Raw genomic sequence first — 26,673 nt, 5'->3', positions numbered from 1 at the left:
AAAAATTATTTTCTGTGTTTGTGAATTGTGTGCGCAGTAGCCGCACGTGCATCAACAAAGTAGTGCCAAGCGTGCGCCTGTGTCATAAGTAAAGGGCCGGCTGGCTTGACCGTTAACGGGTGCTGTAACCCCCGAAAGTACACTCCAGTCCAAACCAAAAAAAAATTATTTTCTGTGTTTGTGAATTGTGTGCGCAGTAGCCGCACGTGCATCAACAAAGTAGTGCCAAGCGTGCGCCTGTGTCATAAGTAAAGGGCCGGCTGGCTTGACCGTTAAGGGTGCTGTAACCCCCGAAAGTACACTCCAGTCCAAACCAAAAAAAAAAATTATTTTCTGTGTTTGTGAATTGTGTGCGCAGTAGCCGCACGTGCATCAACAAAGTAGTGCCAAGCGTGCGCCTGTGTCATAAGTAAAGGGCCGGCTGGCTTGACCGTTAAGGGTGCTGTAACCCCCGAAAGTACACTCCAGTCCAAACCAAAAAAAAAATTATTTTCTGTGTTTGTGAATTGTGTGCGCAGTAGCCGCACGTGCATCAACAAAGTAGTGCCAAGCGTGCGCCTGTGTCATAAGTAAAGGGCCGGCTGGCTTGACCGTTAAGGGTGCTGTAACCCCCGAAAGTACACTCCAGTCCAAACCAAAAAAAAATTATTTTCTGTGTTTGTGAATTGTGTGCGCAGTAGCCGCACGTGCATCAACAAAGTAGTGCCAAGCGTGCGCCTGTGTCATAAGTAAAGGGCCGGCTGGCTTGACCGTTAAAGGGTGCTGTAACCCCCGAAAGTACACTCCAGTCCAAACCAAAAAAAAATTATTTTCTGTGTTTGTGAATTGTGTGCGCAGTAGCCGCACGTGCATCAACAAAGTAGTGCCAAGCGTGCGCCTGTGTCATAAGTAAAGGGCCGGCTGGCTTGACCGTTAAAGGGTGCTGTAACCCCCGAAAGTACACTCCAGTCCAAACCAAAAAAAAATTATTTTCTGTGTTTGTGAATTGTGTGCGCAGTAGCCGCACGTGCATCAACAAAGTAGTGCCAAGCGTGCGCCTGTGTCATAAGTAAAGAGCCGGCTGGCTTGACCGTTAAAGGGTGCTGTAACCCCCAAAGTACACTCCAGTCCAAACCAAAAAAAAATTTATTTTCTGTGTTTGTGAATTGTGTGCGCAGTAGCCGCACGTGCATCAACAAAGTAGTGCCAAGCGTGCGCCTGTGTCATAAGTAAAGGGCCGGCTGGCTTGACCGTTAAGGGTGCTGTAACCCCCGAAAGTACACTCCAGTCCAAACCAAAAAAAAAATTATTTTCTGTGTTTGTGAATTGTGTGCGCAGTAGCCGCACGTGCATCAACAAAGTAGTGCCAAGCATGCGCCTGTGTCATAAGTAAAGGGCCGGCTGGCTTGACCGTTAAAGGGTGCTGTAACCCCCGAAAGTACACTCCAGTCCAAACCAAAAAAAAATTATTTTCTGTGTTTGTGAATTGTGTGCGCAGTAGCCGCACGTGCATCAACAAAGTAGTGCCAAGCGTGCGCCTGTGTCATAAGTAAAGGGCCGGCTGGCTTGACCGTTAAGGGTGCTGTAACCCCCGAAAGTACACTCCAGTCCAAACCAAAAAAAAATTATTTTCTGTGTTTGTGAATTGTGTGCGCAGTAGCCGCACGTGCATCAACAAAGTAGTGCCAAGCGTGCGCCTGTGTCATAAGTAAAGGGCCGGCTGGCTTGACCGTTAAAGGGTGCTGTAACCCCCGAAAGTACACTCCAGTCCAAACCAAAAAAAAATTATTTTCTGTGTTTGTGAATTGTGTGCGCAGTAGCCGCACGTGCATCAACAAAGTAGTGCCAAGCGTGCGCCTGTGTCATAAGTAAAGGGCCGGCTGGCTTGACCGTTAAGGGTGCTGTAACCCCCGAAAGTACACTCCAGTCCAAACCAAAAAAAAATTATTTTCTGTGTTTGTGAATTGTGTGCGCAGTAGCCGCACGTGCATCAACAAAGTAGTGCCAAGTGTGCGCCTGTGTCATAAGTAAAGGGCCGGCTGGCTTGACCGTTAAAGGGTGCTGTAACCCCCGAAAGTACACTCCAGTCCAAACCAAAAAAAAATTATTTTCTGTGTTTGTGAATTGTGTGCGCAGTAGCCGCACGTGCATCAACAAAGTAGTGCCAAGAGTGCGCCTGTGTCATAAGTAAAGGGCCGGCTGGCTTGACCGTTAAAGGGTGCTGTAATCCACAAAGTACACTCCAGTCCAAACCAAAAAAAAAATTATTTTCTGTGTTTAGCCGCACGTATATATCAAATCGATATAACATAAATGGAGGACCAAACTTTCTCCGATAAAAATAAAATAGAGAAAGATCAAGAACCACTTCCTCCTAGTGCTGAAGCTGCTGCCACTAGTCATGACATAGACGATAACATGCCATCAACGTCGTCTGCCAAGGCCGATGCCCAATGTCATAGTAGAGGGCACATACAATCCCAAATGGCAAAGTTCAGGAAAATGACCTTGAAAAAGACATTTAAATCAGCTGAAGAGAAACGTAAACTTGCCAATATGCCATTTACGACACGGAGTGGCAAGGAACGGCTAAGGTCGATCCCTAGTATGTTCATGACTAGTTGTTCAGCTTCACATGACGATGGAAGCCCTCCTCCCACTAAAAAAATCAAAAGAGTTAAGCTGGCAAAAGCACAGCGAAGAACTGTGCTTTCTAAGAAGATATCACAAATCCCCAAGGAGAGTCCAAGTGTGGTGGTGGTTGCGATGCCTGACCTTCCCAGCACTGGACGGGAAGAGGTGGCTCTTTCCACCATTTGCACGCCCCCTGCAAGTGCTGAAAGGAGCACACACAGTCCACTTGCTGATATGCAAATTGAAGATGTCACTGTTGAAGTACAACAGGATGAGGATACTGGTGTAGCTGGCGCTGAGGAGGAAGTTGGCGAGGAGGATTCTGATGGTGATGTGGTTTGTTTAAATCAGGCTCCGGGGGAGACAGTTGTTGTCCGTGGGATGAAAAAGCCCATCACGGTCATGCCTGGGCAGAAGACCAAACATTCCACCTCTTTGGTCTGGCAATATTTCTATCCAAATCCGGACAACAACTGTCTTGCCATATGTACCATATGTAAAGGTGAAATAAGTAGGGGTAGGGACGTCAACCACCTAGGAACATCCTCCCTTATACGGCACCTGCAGCGCGTTCATAAAAAGTTACTGTCAAGTTCAGAAACTTTGGCTAAGACCGTAAGCAGTCCAGGGACACCTAAATCCCGTTGTCCTGTTGTATCCAAGCGCCTGCAAACCACACCGTCAACTCCCTCCTCGTCAATTTCCTCCTTAGTCAGGATCGGAAGTAGTCCTGCAGGCCATGTCACTGGCATGACTGACTCTCCTATCCGGGATTCCTCTGGAGGATCCTGCATTGCTACGCCTACTGCTGCCGCTGCTGCTGTTGCTGCTGCTGGGAGTCGTTCATCATCCCAGAGAGGAAGTAGGAACACCACTACTTTTACTAAACAATTGACCCTCCAACAGTCCTTAGCGAGGAGGATGAAGTACGACAGCAGTCATCCTGAAGCAAAACGTATAACTGAGGCCTTGACTGCTATGTTGGTGTTAGACGTGCGTCCGGTATCCGCCATTAGTGCAGTGGGATTTAGACAATTGATGGAGGTAGTGTGTCCCCGGTTCCAAATCCCATCTAGATTCCACTTCACTAGGCAGGCGATACCGAGACTGTACAGAAACATCAGAAAAAGTGTCCTCAGTGTCCTGAAAAATGCCGTTGTACACAATGTCCACTTAACCACGGACATGTGGACAAGTGGAACAGGGCAGACTAAGGACTATATGACTGTGACAGCCCACTGGGTAGATGTATCACCTTACGCAGCAACAGCAGCAGCGTCACCAGTAGCAGCATCTCAGAAACGCCAGCTCGTTACAAGGCAGGCTACGCTGTGTATCACCGGTTTCAGTAAGAGGCACACCGCCGATAACCTCTTAGAGAAACTGAGGGAAATCATCGCCCAGTGGCTTACCCCACTTAGACTCTCCTGGGGATTTGTGATATCTGACAACGCCACCAATATTGTGCGGGCATTACATCTGGGCAAATTCCAGCACGTCCCATGTTTTGCTCACACAATAAACTTGGTGGTGCAGAATTTTCTGAAAAGCGACAGGGGCGTGCAGGAGACGCTTTGGGTGGCCCGAAAAATTTCTGGCCACTTTCGCCATTCAGCGACTGCGTGCCGAAGACTGGAGCGTCAGCAAACACTCTTGAACCTGCCCCGCCATCACCTGAAGCAAGAGGTTGTGACGCGGTGGAACTCAACCCTCTATATGCTTCAGAGGATGGAGGAGCAGCAAAAGGCCATACAAGCCTATACATCCACCTATGACATAGGCAAAGGAGGGGGTATGCACCTGACTCAAGCGCAGTGGAGAATGATTTCCGTGTTGTGCAAGGTTCTCCAGCCCTTCGAACTTGCCACACGTGAAGTCAGTTCAGACACAGCCAGCTTGAGTCAGGTCATTCCCCTCATCAGGCTTTTGCAGAAGCAGCTGGAGAAAGTGAAGGAGGAGCTAAGACGGAGCGATTTCGCTCGGCATGTGGGACTTGTGGATGAAGCCCTTCATTCGCTTTGCCAGGATTCCAGGGTGGTCAATCTGTTGAAATCAGACCACTACATTTTGGCCACCGTGCTTGATCCTAGGTTTAAAGCCTATGTGGTGTCTCTCTTTCCGGCCGACACAAGCCTGCAGAGGTGCAAAGACCTGCTGGTGAACACACTGTCAGCTGAAGCGGAACGTGACACGTCAACGGCTCCTTCTTCATTTTCTCCCGCAACTGGGGCTGCCAGGAAAAAACTTAGGTATCCTAAGCAACCCGCTGGCGGTGATGCAGGGCAGGCAGGACCAAGTTTGGACATCTGGTCCGGACTGAAGGACCTGGCAACAATTTCTGACATGTCTACTGTCACTGCATATGATACTGTCACCATTGACAGAATGGTGGAGGATTACATCGGTGACAGCATCCAAGTAGGCATGTCAGACAGTCCATACCTGTACTGGCAGGAAAAAGAGGCAATTTGGAGGCCCCTGTACAAGCTGGCTCTATTTTACCTGAGTTGCCCCCCCTCCAGTGTGTACTCCGAAAGAGTGTTTAGTGCAGCCGGGAACCTTGTCAGCGAAAGGCGTAGGAGGTTGCTTCCACAGAATGTGGAGAAGATGATGTTCATCAAAATGAATTATCAGCTCTTCCAGGGAGACCAGCCTCCAGAAGGTACAGAGGGACCTGTGGTGGTGGATTCAAGTGGGGACGAGTTAATACTTTGTGAGGATGAGGATGTACACACTGAAGAGGGTGAGGAATCGGTGGATGAGGAGGATGAGGATGACATCTTGCCTCCGTAGAGCCGGTTTGTGCAGGGACACATTAATTGCCAGCTTGTTTTGTGGGGGCCCAAACGAACCAATCATTTCAGCCACAGTTGTGTGGCAGACCCTGGCGCTGAAATGATTGATTTGTTAAAGTGTGCATGTCCTGTTTATACAACATAAGGGTGGGTGGGAGGGCCCAAGGACAATTCCATCTTGCACTTCTTTTTTTTCTTTGCATTATGTACAGTTTGGGGCCTAGTTTTTCTAACTGCCATCCTGTCTGCCACTGCAGTGTCACTCCTAGATGGGTCACGTGTTTGTGCCGCCCACTCGTGTCGCTTAGCATAGTCATCCAGCTACCTCGGTGCAATCTTTTGGACATGAAAACACTATTGTGAGGTGTGAGGTGTTCAGAATAGACTGGAAATGAGTGGAAATTAAGGTTATTGAGGTTAATAATAGCATAGGAGCAGAGAAACCAACAAATTCTGTGATTTTAGCTGTTTTTATGCTTTTTTAAAAAAAAATACAGATCCAAAACACAAAACCCAGAACCCAAAACACGGAAGGGTGGTTTTGGCAAAACCAATCCAGATCCAAAACACGAAGAAAGATCCAGATCCAAAACCAAAACACAAAACACGAAAAGTGGCCGGTGCACACCCCTACTGTATACAGACATAGGACACTACACCCCCAACATGTCCTGACCACTGTACATGACCATAATACACATCTATTACACTGTATACAGACATAGGACACAACACCCCAACATGTCCTGACCGCTGTACATAACCATAATACACATCTATTACACCGTATACAGACATAGGACACTACACCCCCAACATGAGCTGACCGCTGTACATGACTATAATACACATCTATTACACAGTATACAGACATAGGACACTACACCCCAACATGTCCTGACCGCTGTACATGACCATAATACACATCTATTACACTGTATACAGACATAGGTCACTACACCCCCAACATGTCCTGACCACTGTACAATACCATAATACACATCTATTACACTGTATACAGACATAGGACACAACACCCCCAACATGTCCTGACCTCTGTATATGACCATAACACACATCTATTACACCGTATACAGACATAGGACACTACACCCCCAACATGTCCTGACCTTTGTATATGACCATAACACACATCTATTACACCGTATACAGACATAGGACACTACACCCCCAACATGTCCTGACCGCTGTACATAACCATAATACACATCTATTACACCGTATACAGACATAGGACACTACATCCCCAACATGTCCTGACCGCTGTACATGACCATAATACACATCTATTACACCGTATACAGACATAGGACACTACACCCCCAACATGTCCTGACCGCTGTACATGATCATAATACACATATATTACACTGTATACAGACATAGGATACTACATCCCCAACATGTCCTGACCGCTGTACATGATCATACTACACATCTATTACACTGTATACAGACATAGGACACTACACCCCCAACATGTCCTGACCACTGTACATGACCATAATACACATCTATTACACTGTATACAGACATAGGACACTACACCCCCAACATGTCCTGACCGCTGTACATGATCATACTACACATCTATTACACCGTATACAGACATAGGACACTACACCCCCAACATGTCCTGACCGCTGTACATGATCATACTACACATCTATTACACCGTATACAGACATAGGACACTACACCCCCAACATGTCCTGACCGCTGTACATGATCATACTACACATCTATTACACCGTATACAGACATAGGAAACTACACCCACAACATGTCCTGACCGCTGTACATGATCATACTACACATCTATTACACTGTATACAGACATAGGACACTACACCCCCAACATGTCCTGACCGCTGTACATGACCATAATACACATCTATTACACCGTATACAGACATAGGACACTACACCCCCAACATGAGCTGACCGCTGTACATGACCATAATACACATCTATTACACCGTATACAGACATAGGACACTACACCCCCAACATGAGCTGACCGCTGTACATGATCATAATACACATCTATAACACCGTATACAGACATAGGACACTACACCCCCAACATGAGCTGACCGCTGTACATGATCATAATACACATCTATTACACCGTATACAGACATAGGACACTACACCCCCAACATGTCCTGACCGCTGTACATGACCATAATACACATCTATTACACCGTATACAGACATAGGACACTACACCCCCAACATGTCCTGACCGCTGTACATGACCATAATACACATCTATTACACCGTATACAGACATAGGACACTACACCCCCAACATGTCCTGACCGCTGTACATGACCATAATACACATCTATTACACCGTATACAGACATAGGACACTACACCCCCAACATGTCCTGACCGCTGTACATGACCATAATACACATCTATTACACCGTATACAGACATAGGACACTACACCCCCAACATGTCCTGACCGCTGTACATGATCATTATACACATCTATTACACCGTATACAGACATAGGACACTACACCCCCAACATGTCCTGACCGCTGTACATGACCATAATACACATCTATTACACTGTATACAGACATAGGACACTACACCCCCAACATGTCCTGACCGCTGTACATGATCATTATACACATCTATTACACCGTATACAGACATAGGACACTACACCCCCAACATGTCCTGACCGCTGTACATGACCATAATACACATCTATTACACTGTATACAGACATAGGACACTACACCCCCAACATGTCCTGACCGCTGTACATGACCATACTACACATCTATTACACTGTATACAGACATAGGACACTACACCCCCAACATGTCCTGACCGCTGTACATGATCATACTACACATCTATTACACCATATACAGACATAGGACACTACACCCCCAACATGTCCTGACCGCTGTACATGATCATACTACACATCTATTACACCGTATACAGACATAGGACACTACACCCCCAACATGTCCTGACCGCTGTACATGATCATAATACACATCTATTACACCGTATACAGACATAGGACACTACACCCCAACATGTCCTGACCGCTGTACATGATCATAATACACATCTATTACACCGTATACAGACATAGGACACTACACCCCCAACATGTCCTGACCGCTGTACATGATCATAATACACATCTATTACACCGTATACAGACATAGGACACTACACCCCCAACATGTCCTGACCGCTGTACATGATCATAATACACATCTATTACACCGTATACAGACATAGGACACTACACCCCCAACATGTCCTGACCGCTGTACATGATCATAATACACATCTATTACACCATACACAGACATAGGACACTACACCCCCAACATGTCCTGACCGCTGTACATGATCATAATACACATCTATTACACCGTACACAGACATAGGACACTACACCCCCAACATGACCTGACTGCTGTACATGACCATAATACACATCTATTACACTGTATACAGACATAGGACACTACACCCCCAACATGTCCTGACCGCTGTACATGACCATAATTCACATCTATTACACTGTACACAGACATAGGACACTACACCCCCAACATGTCCTGACCGCTGTACATGATCATAATACACATCTATTACACCGTATACAGACATAGGACACTACACCCCCAACAGACACTACATCCCCAACATGTCCTGACCGCTGTACATGATCATACTACACATCTATTACACTGTATACAGACATAGGACACTACACCCCCAACATGTCCTGACCGCTGTACATGACCATAATACACATCTATTACACTGTATACAGACATAGGACACTACACCCCCAACATGTCCTGACCACTGTACATGACCATAATACACATCTATTACACTGTATACAGACATAGGACACTACACCCCTAACATGTCCTGACCGCTGTACATGATCATTCTACACATCTATTACACTGTATACAGACATAGGACACTACACCCCCCAACATGTCCTGACCGCTGTACATGATCATACTACACATCTATTACACCGTATACAGACATAGGACACTACACCCCCAACATGTCCTGACCGCTGTACATGACCATAATACACATCTATTACACTGTATACAGACATAGGACACTACACCCCTAACATGTCCTGACCGCTGTACATAACCATAATACACATCTATTACACTGTATACAGACATAGGACACTACACCCCCAACATGTCCTGACCACTGTACATGACCATAATACACATCTATTACACTGTATACAGACATAGGACACTACACCCCCAACATGTCCTGACCGCTGTACATGATCATAATACACATCTATTACACTGTATACAGACATAGGACACTACACCCCCAACATGTCCTGAGCGCTGTACATGATCATAATACACATCTATTACACTGTATACAGACATAGGACACTACACCCCCAACATGTCCTGACCGCTGTACATGACCATAATACACATCTATTACACTGTATACAGACATAGGACGCTACACCCCCAACATGTCCTGACCGCTGTACATGATCATAATACATCTATTACACTGTATACAGACATAGGATACTACATCCCCAACATGTCCTGACCGCTGTACATGATCATAATACACATCTATTACACTGTATACAGACATAGGACACTACACCCCCAACATGTCCTGACCGCTGTACATGACCATAATACACATCTATTACACTGTATACAGACATAGGACACTACACCCCTAACATGTCCTGACCGCTGTACATAACCATAATACACATCTATTACACTGTATACAGACATAGGACACTACACCCCCAACATGTCCTGACCACTGTACATGACCATAATACACATCTATTACACTGTATACAGACATAGGACACTACACCCCCAACATGTCCTGACCGCTGTACATGACCATAATACATCTATTACACTGTATACAGACATAGGACACTACACCCCCAACATATCCTGACCGCTGTACATGATCATAATACATATCTATTACACTGTATACAGACATAGGACACTACACCCCCAACATGTCCTGACCGCTGTACATGACCATAATACACATCTATTACACCAGGGCCGAAACTAGGATATCTGTCACCCGATGCAAGGCAGCAATTTTGCACCCCCTCCCTTCCTGTACATGGAGTTTGTCCTTGCTCCTCAATAAGGCAGTGCACTACTCAGACGTCCCTGGTATAGTGACTTACATTATTCCATACACCATAATGTCCATCACACATTATGCCACACACCCTAATGCTTTACAAAGTGCCACTTACTATTTGCCCGACACCATTTTATGCCCCACAGTAATGCTTCTAATTACTTTAAAATTACCTGCTCGTTGCCAGGGGGTTTATGCTCATTGCCAGGGGTTACATGCTCGTTGCCATGGGGTTTCATGCTCGTTGCCATGGGGTTTCATGCTCGTTGCCATGGGGGTTTATGCTCGTTGCCAGGGGTTACATGCTCTTTGCCAGGGGGTTTCATGCTCGTTGTCAGGTGATTTATGCTTGTTACCAGGGGTTCCATGCTCGTTGCCAGGGGTTTCATGCTCGTTGCCAGGGGTTACATGCTCATTGCCATGGGGTTTATGCTCATTGCCAGTGGTTACATGCTCGTTGCCAGGGGGTTATGCTCGTTGTCAGGGGATTTATGCTTGTTTCCAGGGGTTCCATGCTCGTTGCCAGGAGTTACATGCTCATTGCCATGGGGTTTATGCTCGTTGCCAGGGGGTTTCATGCTTGCTGTCAGGGGATTTATGCTTGTTACCAGGGGTTCCATGCTCGTTGCCAGGGGTTTCATGCTCGTTGCCATGGGGTTTATTCTCGTTTCCAGGGGGGTTTATGCTCGTTGCCAGGGGATTTGAAGGGAGAAGATGCAGCTCTCAGCATCTTCTCCCTGCAGCGCCAGCGTTCCCGGCACTTCCGCGAACGCTGTGTGTATTGCGCTCTGCTAACAGACACTCGAGGTCCAGTAGGACCTCTAGCATCTGTCTCTTCCTTGGCGGCGGCCATTTTTGGATGGCCGTTTTCAGCAGAGTCCATGCGGACGGCTAGTCTGCATGGAATCTGCTGAAAACGGCCATCCAAAAATGGCCACCGCCAAGGAAGAGACAGACACTAGAGGTCCAGTAAGGACCTCTAGCATTAGTCTCCTCTTTGGCGGCGGCCATTTTCGGATGGCCAAGTCAGCTTTTTCACCCCTCCGCAATCCCCACCTGGTGCACGTGCACCTCTAGCCCCCCCCTAGTTGCGGCCCTGATTACACCGTATACAGACATAGGACACTACACCCCCAACATGACCTGACCACAGTAACAAACACACTGCCTCCGGCGCCGGGTAGTACACTCGTACCACCTGGCGGCGGTGTTTTTGTTTTAGTAGCCAATGAGCTCCACCTTCCAGCTCCTGCATTGGGTGAAGGGAGAGATGATATGATATCTCTCCCGTAGTTCCAAGCAGGAGGACTGCGGGGGGCATAGGACAGGGGTTCAGGTAAGTTTTGTGTTTTATTTTTTTGTGTCTATGTTTTATATATGTAAGGGGCACTGCATATGAGGAACTAATAATAAGAGGACAGCATAGGGGGAGACCACTACTGGGGGCACTGTATTTGGGGCACTACTGGGGGCACTGTATAAGGGGCACTACTGGGGGCACTGCATAAGGGGCACTGTATAAGGGTGCACTACTGGGGGCACTACTGGGGGCACTGTATAAGGGTGAACTATTGGGGGCATTGTATAAGGGTGCACAACTGGGAGCATCGTTTAAGAGGCACTGCATAAGGGTGCTCTACTGGGGGCACTGAATAAGGGTACCCTATTGGGGGCACTGTATAAGGGACACTATTGGGGGCACTGAATAATGGGCACTACTGCAAGGGGGGACTGCATAAGGGACACTGCCACTGGGAACATTGCATAAGAGGCACTACTATAGTGGGCATTATTAGAGGGGCACTACTTCTGGCGCATTAAGGTGCATGTGGAATGGAAAGGAATGTTCCCAGACTGATGAGAGACAGTGGTGTCATGTTGACAAGCCCCCACTTTTTCTCCAAAGGCACATACTTGGGGGGGGGGGGGCTCCATTTTTTTTTTACTTTCCCTGGGCTCCAAATACCCTAGTTACGCCTCTGCACCAGTCATTTAACTTAGTTTAATCATCAACTGCAATTTCTTCTGTAAGGATAATCGTACAAACTGAAATACCAGAGTGAAATAACAAAATAAACTAGGCTAAATCAGAGGCCCGAAGACCTTACCAGGCATCACAGCGGGCGTCACACAGGGTGTACGGCTCTGTGACATCAATAAATAGTGTATGCCTTATCATATAATTGATCAGCATACTGTATGTAAGCTACCAGACATACATGCATAAGTCTCTTCACATAGTCCACATGCAGATAAGCTCCTCATTACTTGGGGTAGCGCCTGATCACGATTTCAACCGCATCATTTTCTTTTTTGTACCATGGTCTCAGGTAGACCAAGAAATCAGTGAAGGAGCTCCTCGCCCCACTATTGTAGCGCTGTAGGAATTCCCGAATATTTCAATTTTCTTTAATCTCACATCCACTATTCAGGTGTTGCACTGACCTCTTTAATCTGGTATTAATATCTTTAGTATACAAGATAATGAAGACGAAGGGCTCCCATGTGTGCAGGACGGACCTGAAACCCCCAGGCTATAGGACAGTGGTACATCATAGCTGCATAGATAGTAGAGGGTTAATCTCTTTCAGTGTGTAGCCAATGGTATCGTTATAAGGCGTGGTGTGGGAGGAGCTACCGGTTACTGAGCTGCAGATAGGAAGATGCCTCTTTCCAGCTTTTTCCCCCCTCCCAATTTTTTGGCTATTTTTGATAGGTCAGTTATGTAATTCATAGGTCACTCCACTTTGATATATCTTTTGGACGATTGTCCTTACTGGGGTCAGCAGCCTTGGTGGGCTAACCGTGCATTGGAAGCTATTGATTGATTCATTATTAATATAAATGCCGACCAGTTTAAACGACGCATCTGTCTCCGTGTCATTATTATTAGTATAAGTTCATGTTTAGAAGTGTTTATATATACATAAGTTTATGTACTAGGGTCAATTGCCGATAGGACATTTATATGAGATCTTGAAAATGGCGTATGCTTTGAATTTTATAGTAAAATTAATATCATTAAAATGTACTCAATGTCCACTGCCTGTCACATGCACTACTACACCAATCATTCCCTGCTAAATGCTGCAGAGAACGTCACAGAGAACCGCCACGGGCTGAGTGACTGGGGAAGAGCTGGACGTACACCTGTGTAAAGCACTATATACTGTACAGAGAGAGGGATGGTCTGCAGCTTCCCCACAGGAGCTAGTGGGGGGTGTTTCTTACTCATATTCTGCAGCGGCAGGCGCACAATTCCAGGGGCGGTGAGATACCCATAACACTGCCCAATCTGGGAATTGTGTGGTTGATTGATTGACAGACCCTGGGAACAGCCATCTTATTGCTGGCAGCTCACACCAATCCACCACACATGGGCAGCACCCAAATGTTAAGGAAGCGAGAATGGAGACATTAGAGATGGAGGAATGGAGACATTAGAGATGGAGGAATGGAGACATTAGAGATGGAGGAATGGAGACACTAGAGATGGAGGAATGAAGACATTAGAGATGGAAGAATGGAGACATTAGAGATGGAGGAATGGAGACACTAGAGATGGAGGAATGGAGACACTAGAGATGGAGGAATGGAGACATTAGAGATGGAGGAATGGAGACACTAGAGATGGAGGAATGGAGACATTAGAGATGGAAGAATGGAGACATTAGAGATGGAGGAATGGAGACACTAGAGATGGAGGAATGGAGACACTAGAGATGGAGGAATGGAGACACTAGAGATGGAGGAATGGAGACACTAGAGATGGAGGAATGGAGACATTAGAGATGGAGGAATGGAGACATTAGAGATGGAGGAATGGAGACATTAGAGATGGAGGAATGGAGACACTAGAGATGGAGGAATGGAGACACTAGAGATGGAGGAATGGAGACATTAGAGATGGAGGAATGGAGACATTAGAGATGGAGGAATGGAGACACTAGAGATGGAGGAATGGAGACATTAGAGATGGAGGAATGAAGACATTAGAGATGGAGGAATGGAGACATTAGAGATGGAGGAATGGAGGTGTGTGTGGAGAGATAGTGATGTAATGTAGGTAGGGTTATACATGCAATAATAATCTGATGGTGGTATGTATGAGGGTGAGCAGTCCTCATTGAATGGCAGGTGGGTAGTCATAATTTGTTAGTAATGCTGTTTATTTGATGGTGGCATCTATTTGATGTAATAGTGCGGTCATGTTGGTAAATGAGGTGACGGGGCTATTGATTTAATGCTGGGGTGGGTTGGGGTGTATTAATTGAATCTGGTTCTGTGTTTGGGAAGTTGCAGGATCCAGCCAGACAGGCAGCCACTGAGCCTAAGGCACAAACAGGTAGGAGAGAGGGCAATATGCCAGCTCAGATCCATTGGCCATTAAGGGGGAGTGGCAGCCACCTAACAGGCATTGCCAGTGTATTGGAGGTTTGGAGAGTAGCCCAGCACTTGTTGAAATGAAAGCAATACATCTTGCATGATGCTAATGCCAACTCTGGTGGCGCAGTCTGTAAACCCCCCACAAGTGCTGCATTACTCTTAAATGGTCATGGGAAGTGAAACAAAGAAATGGTATTGAGGAATGCTATGTCTGTGTGCTATATAACATTGCTCCATGGATTCTAAGAACACATTGGGGCATATTAAATTATGCATGGGGAGTACCATTGGGGCATAGTAAATTACATGTGGGGAGTACCATAGGGGCATATTAAAATAGGTCAGGGGAGTGGCATTGGGGCATATTAAATTAGATGGGGGGAGTACCATTGGGGCATATTAAATTAAGCGAGGGGAGTACCATTGGGGCATATTAAATTAGTTGGGGGGAGTACCATTGGGGCATATTAAATTAAGCGAGGGGAGTACCATTGTGGCATATTAAATTAGGTGGGGGAGTACCATTGGGGCATATTAAATTAGTTGGGGGGAGTACCATTGGAGCATATTAAATTACTCGCGGGGAGTACCATTGGGGCATATTAAATTACACGTGTGGAGTCCCATTGGGGCACATTAAATTACATGCGGGGAGTACCATTGGGGCATATTAAATTAGTTGTGGGGAGTACCATTGGGGCATAGTAAATTAAGCGAGGGGAGTACCATTGGGGCATATTTAATTAGGTGGGGGGAGTACCATTGGGGCATATTAAATTAGTTGGGGGGAGTAGCATTGGGGAATATTAAATTACACATGGGGAGTACCATTGGGGCATATTAAATTACACATGTGGAGTACCATTGGGGCACATTAAATTACATGTGGGGAGTAACATTGGGGCATATTAAATTACATGCGGGGAGTACCATTGGGGTATATTAAATTACACGTGTGGAGTGCCATTGGGGCACATTAAATTACACGTGGGGAGTACCATTGGGGCATATCAAATTACACGTGGGGAGTACCATTGGGGGATATTAAATTAGGTGGGGGGAGTACCATTGGGTCATATTAAATTACGCACGGGGAGTACCATTATGACACATTAAATTACATGTGGGGAGTATCATTGGTGCATATTAAATTAGGTGGGGGGAGTACCAGTGGGGTATATTAAATTAAGCAAGGGGAGTACCATTGGGGCATATGAAATTAGGTGGGGGGAGTACCATTGGGGCATATTAAAATAGTTGGGGGGAGTAGCATTGGGGCACATTAAATTACACATAGGGAGTACCATTGGGTCATATTAAATTACACGTGGGGAGCACCATTGGGGCATATTAAATTACACGCGGGGAGTACCATTGGGGCACATTAAATTACACATAGGGAGTACCATTGGGGCATATTAAATTACACGTGGGGAGCACCATTGGGGCATATTAAATTACACACGGGGAGTACCATTGGGGGTTATAAATTAGGTGGGGGGAGTACTACTGGAGCATTGTAAATTACACACGGAGCGTACCATTGGGGCATATTAAATTACGCACGGGGAGTACCATTATGGCATATTAAATTACACGTGGGGAGTACCATTGGTGCATATTAAATTACGCGCGGGAAGTACCATTGAGGCATATTAAATTAGGTGGGGGGAGTACCAGTGGGGCATATTAAATTACACTTGTGGAGTCCCATTGGGGCACATTAAATTACACACGGGGAGTACCATTGGGGCATATTAAATTACACGTGAGGAGTACCATTGGAGCATATTAAATTACACATGGGGAGTACCATTGGAGCATATTAAATTACACACGGGGAGTACCATTGGGGCATATTAAATAACACGCTGTGAGCACCATTGGGGCAAATTAAATTACACGCGGGGAGTACCATTGAGGCATATTAAATTACACATGGGGAGTACCATTGGGGCATATTAAATTACATGCGAGGAGTACCATTGGGGCATATTAAATTACATGCGGGGAGTACCATTGGGGCATATTAAATTACATGTGGGAAGTACCATTGGGGCATATTAAATTACACGTGGGGAGTACCATTGGGGTGGTACCATGCGGCCGGCGGTATTTCATACTGATTCCTGTCTGGATCTGATCTGCTTGGTTAGGTGTATCATTTTGTGCATATACAAACTATCATCAGACAAGTCATTAGACCAGCTCCCTGTAAACAGAGGTTTGGAAATAGGACTTGGGGCTAAATCTGTGAAAGGAGCTGTAGCTAAATATTGCTGCCCTCATGCAGATATATGTTGGCTGAGACACAAGGTGATATGGGGATGGTGCAGATGCCTTGGGGTTCACCACATAATATTCCCAGGCATTTGCAGCCAATGATGGCACAGTAATTGCACAACCTGTACCTCTATTCATAATTTTGTGAATTTTTAAGCTTAATAGGACAATGTCAGTATTCACGCACCTGGAGAAGAGATGTCTCTGACTGTCTCTCTGTTATTCTATAAAAGTGATCTGTGAGGGGTGGAGTACAGACTGACAGACGCTGCAGCACCTGGAGGAGAGATGTCTATGGATATCTTCCTTGTGTCTATAGATCTCTTCCTTATGTATATAGATGTCTTCTTGTGTCTGTAGATCTCTTCCTTGTGTCTGTAGATCTCTTCATTGTGTCTGTAGATCTCTTCCTTTTGTCTATAGATCTCTTCCTTGTGTCTCTAGATATTTTCCTTGTGACTGTAGGTCTCTTCTGCCTGTGTCTGTATCTCTTCCTCAGTTCTAATTATTTCTTCATTGTATCTATGGATGTATTCCTTGTGTCTATGGATCTTTTTCTTTTGTCTATGGATCACTTCTTGTGTCTATTGATCTCTTCTAAATATCTTTGTATCTCTTCCTCTTGTCTATAAATCACTTCTTGTGTCTATGGATCTCTTCTTGTGTCTATGGATCTCTTCTCAATGTCTTTGTATCTCTTCCTCTTGTCTATGGATCTTTTCTTGTGTCTATTGATCTCTTCTCAATGTCTTTGTATCTCTTCCTCTTGTCTATGGATCTCTTCTTGCGTCTATGGATCTCTTCTTGTGTCTATGGATCTCTTCTCAATGTCTTTGTATCTCTTCCTCTTGTCTATGTATCTCTTCTTGTGTCTATGGATCACTTCTCAATGTCTTTGTATCTCTTCCTCTTGTCTATGGATCTCTTCTTGTGTCTATGGAACTCTTCCTCTTGTCTATGGATCTCTTTGTGTGTCTATGGATCTCTTCTCAATGTCTTTGTATCTCTTCATCTTGTCTATAGATCTCTTCTTGTGTCTATGGATCACTCTTTGTGTCTATGGATCTCTTTCTCTTGTCTATGGATCTCTTCTTGTGTCTATGGATCACTTTTTGTGTCTATGAATCTCTTCTTGCGTCTATGTATCGCTTCATCTTGTCTATGTATCTCTTCTTGTGTCTATGGATCTCTTCTCAATGTCTTTGTATCTCTTCCTCTTGTCTATGGATCTCTTCTTGTGTCTATGGATCACTTCTCAATGTCTTTGTATCTCTTCCTCTTGTCTATGGATCTCTTCTTGTGTCTATGGAACTCTTCCTCTTGTCTATGGATCTCTTTGTGTGTCTATGGATCTCTTCTCAATGTCTTTGTATCTCTTCATCTTGTCTATAGATCTCTTCTTGTGTCTATGGATCACTCTTTGTGTCTATGGATCTCTTTCTCTTGTCTCTTCTTGTGTCTATGGATCACTTATTGTGTCTATGAATCTCTTCTTGTGTCTATGTATCTCTTCATCTTGTCTATGTATCTCTTCTTGTGTCTATGGATCTCTTCTCAATGTCTTTGTATCGCTTCCTCTTGTCTATGGATCTCTTCTTGTGTCTATGGATCACTTCTCAATGTCTTTGTATCTCTTCCTCTTGTCTATGGATCTCTTCTTGTGTCTATGGAACTCTTCCTCTTGTCTATGGATCTCTTTGTGTGTCTATGGATCTCTTCTCAATGTCTTTGTATCTCTTCATCTTGTCTATCGATCTCTTCTTGTGTCTATGGATCATTCTTTGTGTCTATGGGTCTCTTCCTTGTGTCTATGTATCTCTTCATCTTGTCTATGTATCTCTTCTTGTGTCTATGTATCTCTTCATCTTGTCTATGTATCTCTTCTTGTGTCTATGGATCTCTTCATCTTGTCTATGGATCTCTTCTTGTGTCTATGGATCTCTTCTCAATGTCTTTGTATTTCTTCATCTTGTCTATGGATCTCTTCTTGTGTCTATGGATCTCTTCATCTTGTCTATGGATCTCTTCTCAATGTCTTTGTATCTCTTCCTCTTGTCTATGAAACTCTTCTTGTGTCTATGGATCTCTTCTTGTGTCTATGGATCTCTTCTCAATGTCTTTGTATCTCTTCATCTTGTCTATGAATCTCTTCTGGTGTCTATGGATCACTTCTCAATGTCTTTGTATCTCTTTCTCTTGTCTATGGATCTCTTCTTGTGTATATGGATTTCTTCTTGTGTCTATGGATCACTTTTGTGTCTATGGATCTCTTCTTGTGTCTATGGATCACCTCTTGTGTCTATGGATCACTTCTTGTGTCTATGGATCACTTCTTGTGTCTATGGATCACTTTTTGTGTCCATGAATCTCCTTATTGTGTCTATGTATCTGTTCTTCATGTCTATGGATCACTTCTAGTGTATTTTTTATCTCTTCCTCTTGTCTATGAATCTCTTCCTTGTGTCTATGTATTTTACTTGTATCTATGTATCTCTTTATTGTATGCATGTATCTATTCCTTGTGTCTATGTATCTCTTCTCAATGTCTTTGTATCACCTCTTTTTGTCTATGGATCTTTTCCTTGTGTATACATTATGTATCTATTCCTCATGTCTATGGGTCTCTTCCTTTATACAACAGGCCAAGTACTGCCCCCACCTGTTCCTGCCTCTCTCTGCAAGCACTGTGTTTGTCAGCAAATCCGGTCCTTCCCCCCTCCTCATCCTCTTCTGCTGCTTCTCTTTTCTCTCACCTCAGCAAATTCTTCCCTCTGTGCATCCAGCCGCTGCCAACACCCCCTCCTCCCTATTTCCACCTTATCTCTGTGACCCAGTTCTGAATCCTCCCCATACCCTGTGGAGGACTTCTGTCCATGAGCTGGAGGCCTGTATTATTTTATGTCTCATTAATGCATCATATATACTATAATATTCTATACATGTATGCCATGTAGAGACCCTCAGGACAGTTCAGAATCCCCCCTTAGCAGAATGTGAATGTCAGTATTCGACTGAGGGTGAAGGATGGGGTGACCCTGAGAGGACTGCAGTCAGTGCTCAGCAAGAGTACTCTCTGCCACCCTGTTGCTCCTTCGCATCCATCTTTGTTTCAGGTACATAAGGGCAGAAAAGAAATTCTTCTCCATATGGTCCTTAAATAGTGCAGAGGTTTCACTGAGAGTTCCATGGGGCTGTTTCGGTGTCTGCTGTTTGCTACCTACATCCTCCTGGCAGAACAGAGGTTAAATTTGGTTCTGCAATCCCCTAAGCTGCACAATCAGCGTATTTCCCAAAATAGCATCTTGCCTGGCTCTTTTCACAATCCAAAACAATGAAATTCCAGCAGTTCTGAGCCCCCGTCTCCCCCCTTCCCATCCACATGCTTTCCTCCTCTCTCTCAATCCCTCCCTCCGCCTGGATCTGTCAAGGTCAACAGCTCAGATTCAGGGACCCCCATATAAGAACTGAGCAGTCAGTATACATAGGAAGGAAGGGGGGTTCCAGCACTGCCAGTGATGGAGAAGATGGGAGACATCATAGAAAACACGTCTCTGAGCATCTGGAGAACATACGTTAATTAGTTGTGATTCCTATCATAATTAGGGAACAGGATTCTGTCCCATATCAGCTGGGCCCCTGCTCCCTCCTACTGAGCACAGTGCCCTTGACTTGATGCATGGAAGACCGGGGGCTGCAGACTACATTCTGCCTCCACCTCCTCCTCACCCAGCTGCCTTTCTCCCCCCAAGCTCTAAATTTACTCCTGTGTTGATAACAGTGGCCGCAGATCAACTGCAGAGCATTGCGTGTGCGTGTGTGTGTGTGTGTCCGGGGTTGCAAAGCATTGTAAGTGTGTATATATATATATAGATACATACATACATATCTGTAGTGTAAATAATCTGTGCGGTTATAGAGACTTTCTGGAATCAGCAGTACTGCAGTGTTATACTAACAGGTGTAGTTTTGTATAGCAGTGTGTGACAGTGGACTGCAGAGCATTATGGGTGACAGTAGCTGCAGAACAGCATGCGTTCATGTGTGTGTAACTGTGTATGTGTGTGTAACTGTGCATGTGTGTGTAACTGTGTATGTGTGTGTAACTGTGTATGTGTGTAATAAGCACTGCTGTATGTGTGTGTAACTGTGTATGTGTGTGTAACTGTGTATGTGTGTAATAAGCACTGCTGTATGTGTGTGTAACTGTGTATGTGTGTGTAACTGTGTATGTGTGTAATAAGCACTGCTGTATGTGTGTGTAACTGTGTATGTGTGTGTAACTGTGTATGTGTGTAATAAGCACTGCTGTACGCAATGGAGGTCATTTAGAAACATAGGGCGCAAAGCGCTCAGTGCTGTAACCTGTAGTAACCAATCAGCAGTCAGTATTTGTCAGCCTAATGCGAGTTAGACTAAAGATAGCAAATGCCTGATTGGCTGCTTCAGGTCACTGTTGCACTTTTGAACAGTGATTAGTTGCTAAGGTTGTGTATATTGTGAACCATGGATTTGTGTTGTATACTGTTGTGAGTCCTGGGGACCTTGATTAGTGTATGGGCTCTTGTGAATCCTGGTAAATGTATATTTGTGTGGTCTTACATGAACCCTGGGAAGTGTGTTTGTGTAGTCTCCTTGTAACAATGGTTAGTGTGTATTAGCAAAATCTTCTATGAGCTCTTCTTAGTGTATATTTGTGTGGTCTCTTGTCAATCCTGGTTAGTGTGTACATGTGTGGTCTATACATTTACCCTGGGAAGCGTGTGTTTGTGTTGTCTCCTTGTGCAAACTGGTTAGTGTGTGCTTGTGTAATCTTGTGTTAACCCTGGTTAGTGTTTATATTTGTGGGATCTTTTGTGAAATTTTGCTAGTTTGTGAAGTCTCTTGTAACCTCTGATTAGTGTATATTTGTATAGACTTATGTGACCCCTGGTTAGTGTGTGTTTGTGTGGTCCTGTATGAACCAAGGTAAGTGGTTTTGTGTCGTCCTGTGTGAACCCTGGTTAGTGTGTGTTTGTGTGGTCCTGTGCGAATCCTGGTTAGCGTGGTTGTGTGGTCCTGTGTGAGCCCTGGTTAGTGTTTTTGTGTGGTGCTGTGTGAGCCCAGGTTAGTGTGTGTTTGTGTAGTGCTGTGTGAGCCCTGGTTAGTGTGTGTTTGCGTGGTGCTGTGTGAGCCCTGTTAGTGTGTGTTTGTGTTGTCCTGTGTGAGCCCTGGTTAGTGTGTGTTTGTGTGGTCCTGTGTAAACCCTGGTTAGTGTGTGTTTGCGTGGTCCTGTGTAAGCCCTGGTTAGTGTGTGTTTGTGTGGTCCTGTGTGAGCCCTGGTTAGTGTGTGTTTGTGTGGTGCTGTGTGAGCCCTGGTTAGTGTGTGTTTGTGTGGTCCTGTGTGAGCCCTGGTTAGTGTGTGTTTGTGTGGTCCTGTGTGAGCCCTGGTTAGTGTGTGTTTGTGTGGTCCTGTGTGAGCCCTGGTTAGTGTGTGTTTGTGTGGTCCTGTGTGAGCCCTGGTTAGTGTGTGTTTGTGTTGTCCTGTGTGAGCCCTGGTTAGTGTGTGTTTGTGTGGTGCTGTGTGAGCCCTGTTAGTGTGTGTTTGTGTTGTCCTGTGTGAGCCCTGGTTAGTGTGTGTTTGTGTGGTCCTGTGTAAACCCTGGTTAGTGTGTGTTTGCGTGGTCCTGTGTAAGCCCTGGTTAGTGTGTGTTTGTGTGGTCCTGTGTGAGCCCTGGTTAGTGTGTGTTTGTGTGGTCCTGTGTAAACCCTGGTTAGTGTGTGTTTGTGTTGTCCTGTGTGAGTCCTGGTTAGTGTGTGTGTTTGTGTGGTCCTCTGTAAACCCTGATTAGTGTGTGTTTGTGTGGTGCTGTGTAAACCCTGGTTAGTGTGTGTTTGTGTGGGCCTGTGTGAGCCCTGGTTAGTGTGTATTTGTGTGGCTGTGTGAGCCCTGGTTAGTGTGTGTTTGTGTGGTCCTGCGTGAGCCCTGGTTAGTGTGTGTGTGTGGTCATGTGTGTGTGTGGTTCTGTGTGAGCCCTGGTTAGTGTATGTGTGTGTGTTTGTGTGGTCCTGCATGAGTCCTGGTTAGTGTGTGAGTGTGTGGTCCTGTGTGAGCCCTGGTTAGTGTATGTGTGTGTGTTTGTGTGGTCCTGTGTGAGCCCTGGTTAGTGTGTGTGTGTGTGGTCCTGCGTGAGCCCTGGTTAGTGTGTGTGTGTGTGGTCCTGCGTGAGCCCTGGTTAGTGTGTGTGTGTGGTCCTGTGTGAGCCCTGGTTAGTGTGTGTGTGTGGTCCTGTGTGAGCCCTGGTTAGTGAGTGTGTGTGGTCCTGTGTGAGCCCTGGTTAGAGTGTGTGTGTGTGTGTGTGTGTGTGTGTGTGTGTGTGTGTGTGTGTGTGGTCTTGCGTGAGCCCTGGTTAGTGTGTGTTTGTGTGGTCCTATATGATCCATGGTTAATGTGGTTGTTGGACTTTTGAGAAGCTAGAATGTGATTGAATGCAGTTTTTATCACTAACACAATCTATGCAGCATGTATTTGGGAGTCACCCGTGTGTCCCATGTAACAGGCATGTCATAATCCATATCCATAGTGGCTCAGACTAGTCTGAACCCCAGTGCTAGTCCCCATGCAATGTGATGCTTACCTTTATCAGAGAGGTGAGTGGTGAAGTCGGAGCGGTGTCTGACATACGCACTTTCACTGTCAGCCGAACAGAAGCCGTCCTTCACTTTTTTGACCAGAAAGGACCTTGGCATTGTTCTTCTTCCCCTCCAAAGGTGAAAGGTCAGAGCAGGGTCAGGGAGGAGGAGATGATTATGGAAGTGAATATAAGAAGATAGAGAGGTGAAGGAGGGACATCAATCTGCAGTTCCCCTCCACCCTCCTTTAAAATGGGAACACAATGTTCTTCAGCTGTGTCAGAGAGATTGAGCCAGTGGAGGAAAAGTGGTGAAGTCCCAGCCCTCAGAATAAGGGAAGCCTCTGCTGGGTACCATGAGGTCTGAGGAGTTCAGCACTGGACAGCAGCCTGAATGCTCTGTGTTGGCTCCAGATTTTCAGCACTGGACAGCTCCCAAATCCAGGGACCTCTGCATTGCTCTTCCAATGGTGGTGTACTGGCTGTGCCCAGCACTGTGATTTGTGTCCTGGGCCGTCTTGAACAGCTTCACGGTGTCCTGGCTGTGCCCAGCACTGTGACCTGTGTCCTGGGCCGTCTTGAACAGCTTCACGGTGTCCTGGCTGTGCCCAGCACTCAGGTCTGTGCCCTGGGGCGTCTTGCACACCTTCGCTGTGGCTGCCACACATACACAAACCTTTTTCCGTGTCTTGGCTGTCTCCACACACCTTGATTTGTCTCCCGGATATCTCTTGCTCCTTCCTCTTTGGCCTGGCTGTCTCACACACCTTGGCTTTTCTCCTGGATATCTCTTGCCCCTTCCTCTGTGTCCTGGCTGTCTCACATAGCTTGTCCTGTATCCTTGGCAGTCTATCGCTATTTGTGTCTCTTTTCATCAATTCTGCATCATTCCTTTTTTCCTCTCTTTCTCCCTGCTGGATTTCTGTTCTCTCACAGCTCCTCCCTCTTTCTCTGCTCTCTCTCTCTCTCTCTCTCTCTCTCTCTCTCTATAGAGCTGTCATTCCCTCTCCATCCCTCCTTTCTTAGGCGTTTTCCCTCTACCTTCTTGGTTCAGCGCTCAGGATGTGTGAAGACTTTCCACTTGAGCTGTTCGATCTAAAGGGCTGTGATCAGGTGCTGCTGCAGGATTGCCTTGTATAATATACCCAGAATTCCCAGGGGAGCCCCAGATTTTTATTACTGCTGCTCAGCCTTTCTTGCTTATCTCTGCAGATGGATGGAGCCGGAGGGAGAAATGGATGCTGGAAGGGGGACATATCCCCCATGCTCTCTTTGTCTCTGCTCCTGTTGCCTTTGTGATTTTGTGTTTATCTCTAAAGTTTTCATTTCATTTTCTTTGTCCCTGTCACTTCCCATCAAGTTACTTTGTTCCCCTCTTCTCTTCTTCTTCCTTCACTCTTCTCAGGTCTTAGACTTTAGATTTTATTGCATTATCTTCTTCTGACCTGTCTGACGGGTCCCTTCTCTCAGCAGAGAAAGCCATGGGCCACGTATCACCCAGCATAGAAAGGGTTAAATTATCCTAATTTTTTTAGAAACATCAGCGTAGAACAGTGTTGGAGCAAAGTAGAATTTTGTTCATATGTCTTAGGTACAGATGGAGTAGAGTTTACTGCAGTCATGACACTAGGGGCCTGATTCATTACCGATCGCAACTGCAATTACGCATGCAATCGGCCGATTGTTGTGCATTGTGCATGCGTATACATAACAGTCCATATGCACAAAGGCTCCACTGTGATTGGACTGTGATCGAAATGTCCAACAGACCCTTCGCAGGGTGATTGACAGGAAGTAAGCATTTGGGGGTGGTGTCGGGGGGGGGGTCGGTGGAACATGGGCGTGCCAGTGAGTATGAACGCCCTCACAGGGATGTACATAAATTATCTACTGTGATGCAGTAAATACTGAGTAAGGTCAGAGCCTGTGTAAGTGTATCTGATGCTGTGATGGTACTCCATGTTACCGATAGTTCCTCAGTCTTGAGTAATCACTGTGTGTGATGAGGTTAGTAATTCCTCAGTAAGGTCAGAGCCTGTGTAAGTGTGTGTGAGGCTGTGAGGGTACTCCATGTTACTGATGGTCTCTCAGTCTTGTGTAATCACTGCGTGTGATGAGGTTAGTAATTCCTGAGTGAGGTCAGAGCCTGTGTAAGTGTGTGTGAGGATGTGATGGTACTCCATGTTACCGATAGTTCCTCAGTCTTGAGTAATCACTGTGTGTGATGAGGTTAGTAATTCCTGAGTAAGGTCAGAGCCTGTGTAAGTGTGTGTGAGGCTGTGAGGGTACTCCATGTCACTGATTGTTTCTCAGTCTTGTGTAGTCACTGTGTGTGATGAGGTTAGTAATTCCTGAGTAAGGTCAGAGCCTGTGTAAGTGTGTGTGAGGCTGCGATGGTACTCCATGTTATCGAAAGTTTCTCAGTCTGGTGTAATCACTGTGTGTGATGAGGTTAGTAATTCCAGAGTAAGGTCAGAGCCTGTGTAAGTGTGTGTGAGGATGTGATGGTACTCCATGTTACTGATGGTTTCTCAGTCTTGTGTAATCACTGTGTGTGATGAGGTTAGTAATTCCAGAGTAAGGTCAGAGCCTATGTAAGTGTGTGTGAGGCTGTGATAGTACTCCATGTTACTGATGGTTTCTCAGTCTTGTGTAGTCACTGTGCGTGATGAGGTTAGTAATTCCTGAGTAAGGTAAGAGCCTGTGTAAGTGTATGTGAGGCTGTGATGGTACTCCATGTTACTGATGGTTTCTCAGTCTTGTGT

At 45.6% G+C, this 26,673-nt stretch overlaps 1 protein-coding gene across 1 annotated transcript in view; it reads right to left on the bottom strand.

The window, feature by feature from the left end:
• Positions 1-24,190, bottom strand: part of SCRT1 (scratch family transcriptional repressor 1) — a 30,080-nt gene extending 5,890 nt beyond the window's left edge. The window contains exon 1 of the mRNA XM_088448587.1: positions 23,915-24,190. Within this exon, the coding sequence (XP_088304713.1) occupies positions 23,915-24,026 (112 nt within the window). The 5' untranslated portion in view covers positions 24,027-24,190. The remainder of the gene's footprint in view (positions 1-23,914) is intronic.
• Positions 24,191-26,673: the final 2,483 nt, after the last annotated feature.

This window comes from Taudactylus pleione, unplaced genomic scaffold, assembly GCF_031769625.1.
Source record: "Taudactylus pleione unplaced genomic scaffold, aTauple2 ptg000460l, whole genome shotgun sequence".
Taxonomy (NCBI): Eukaryota; Metazoa; Chordata; class Amphibia; order Anura; family Myobatrachidae; genus Taudactylus; species Taudactylus pleione.
Note: the sequence above shows the minus strand (reverse complement) of the source record. Positions and strands in the feature narration are given on the sequence as shown.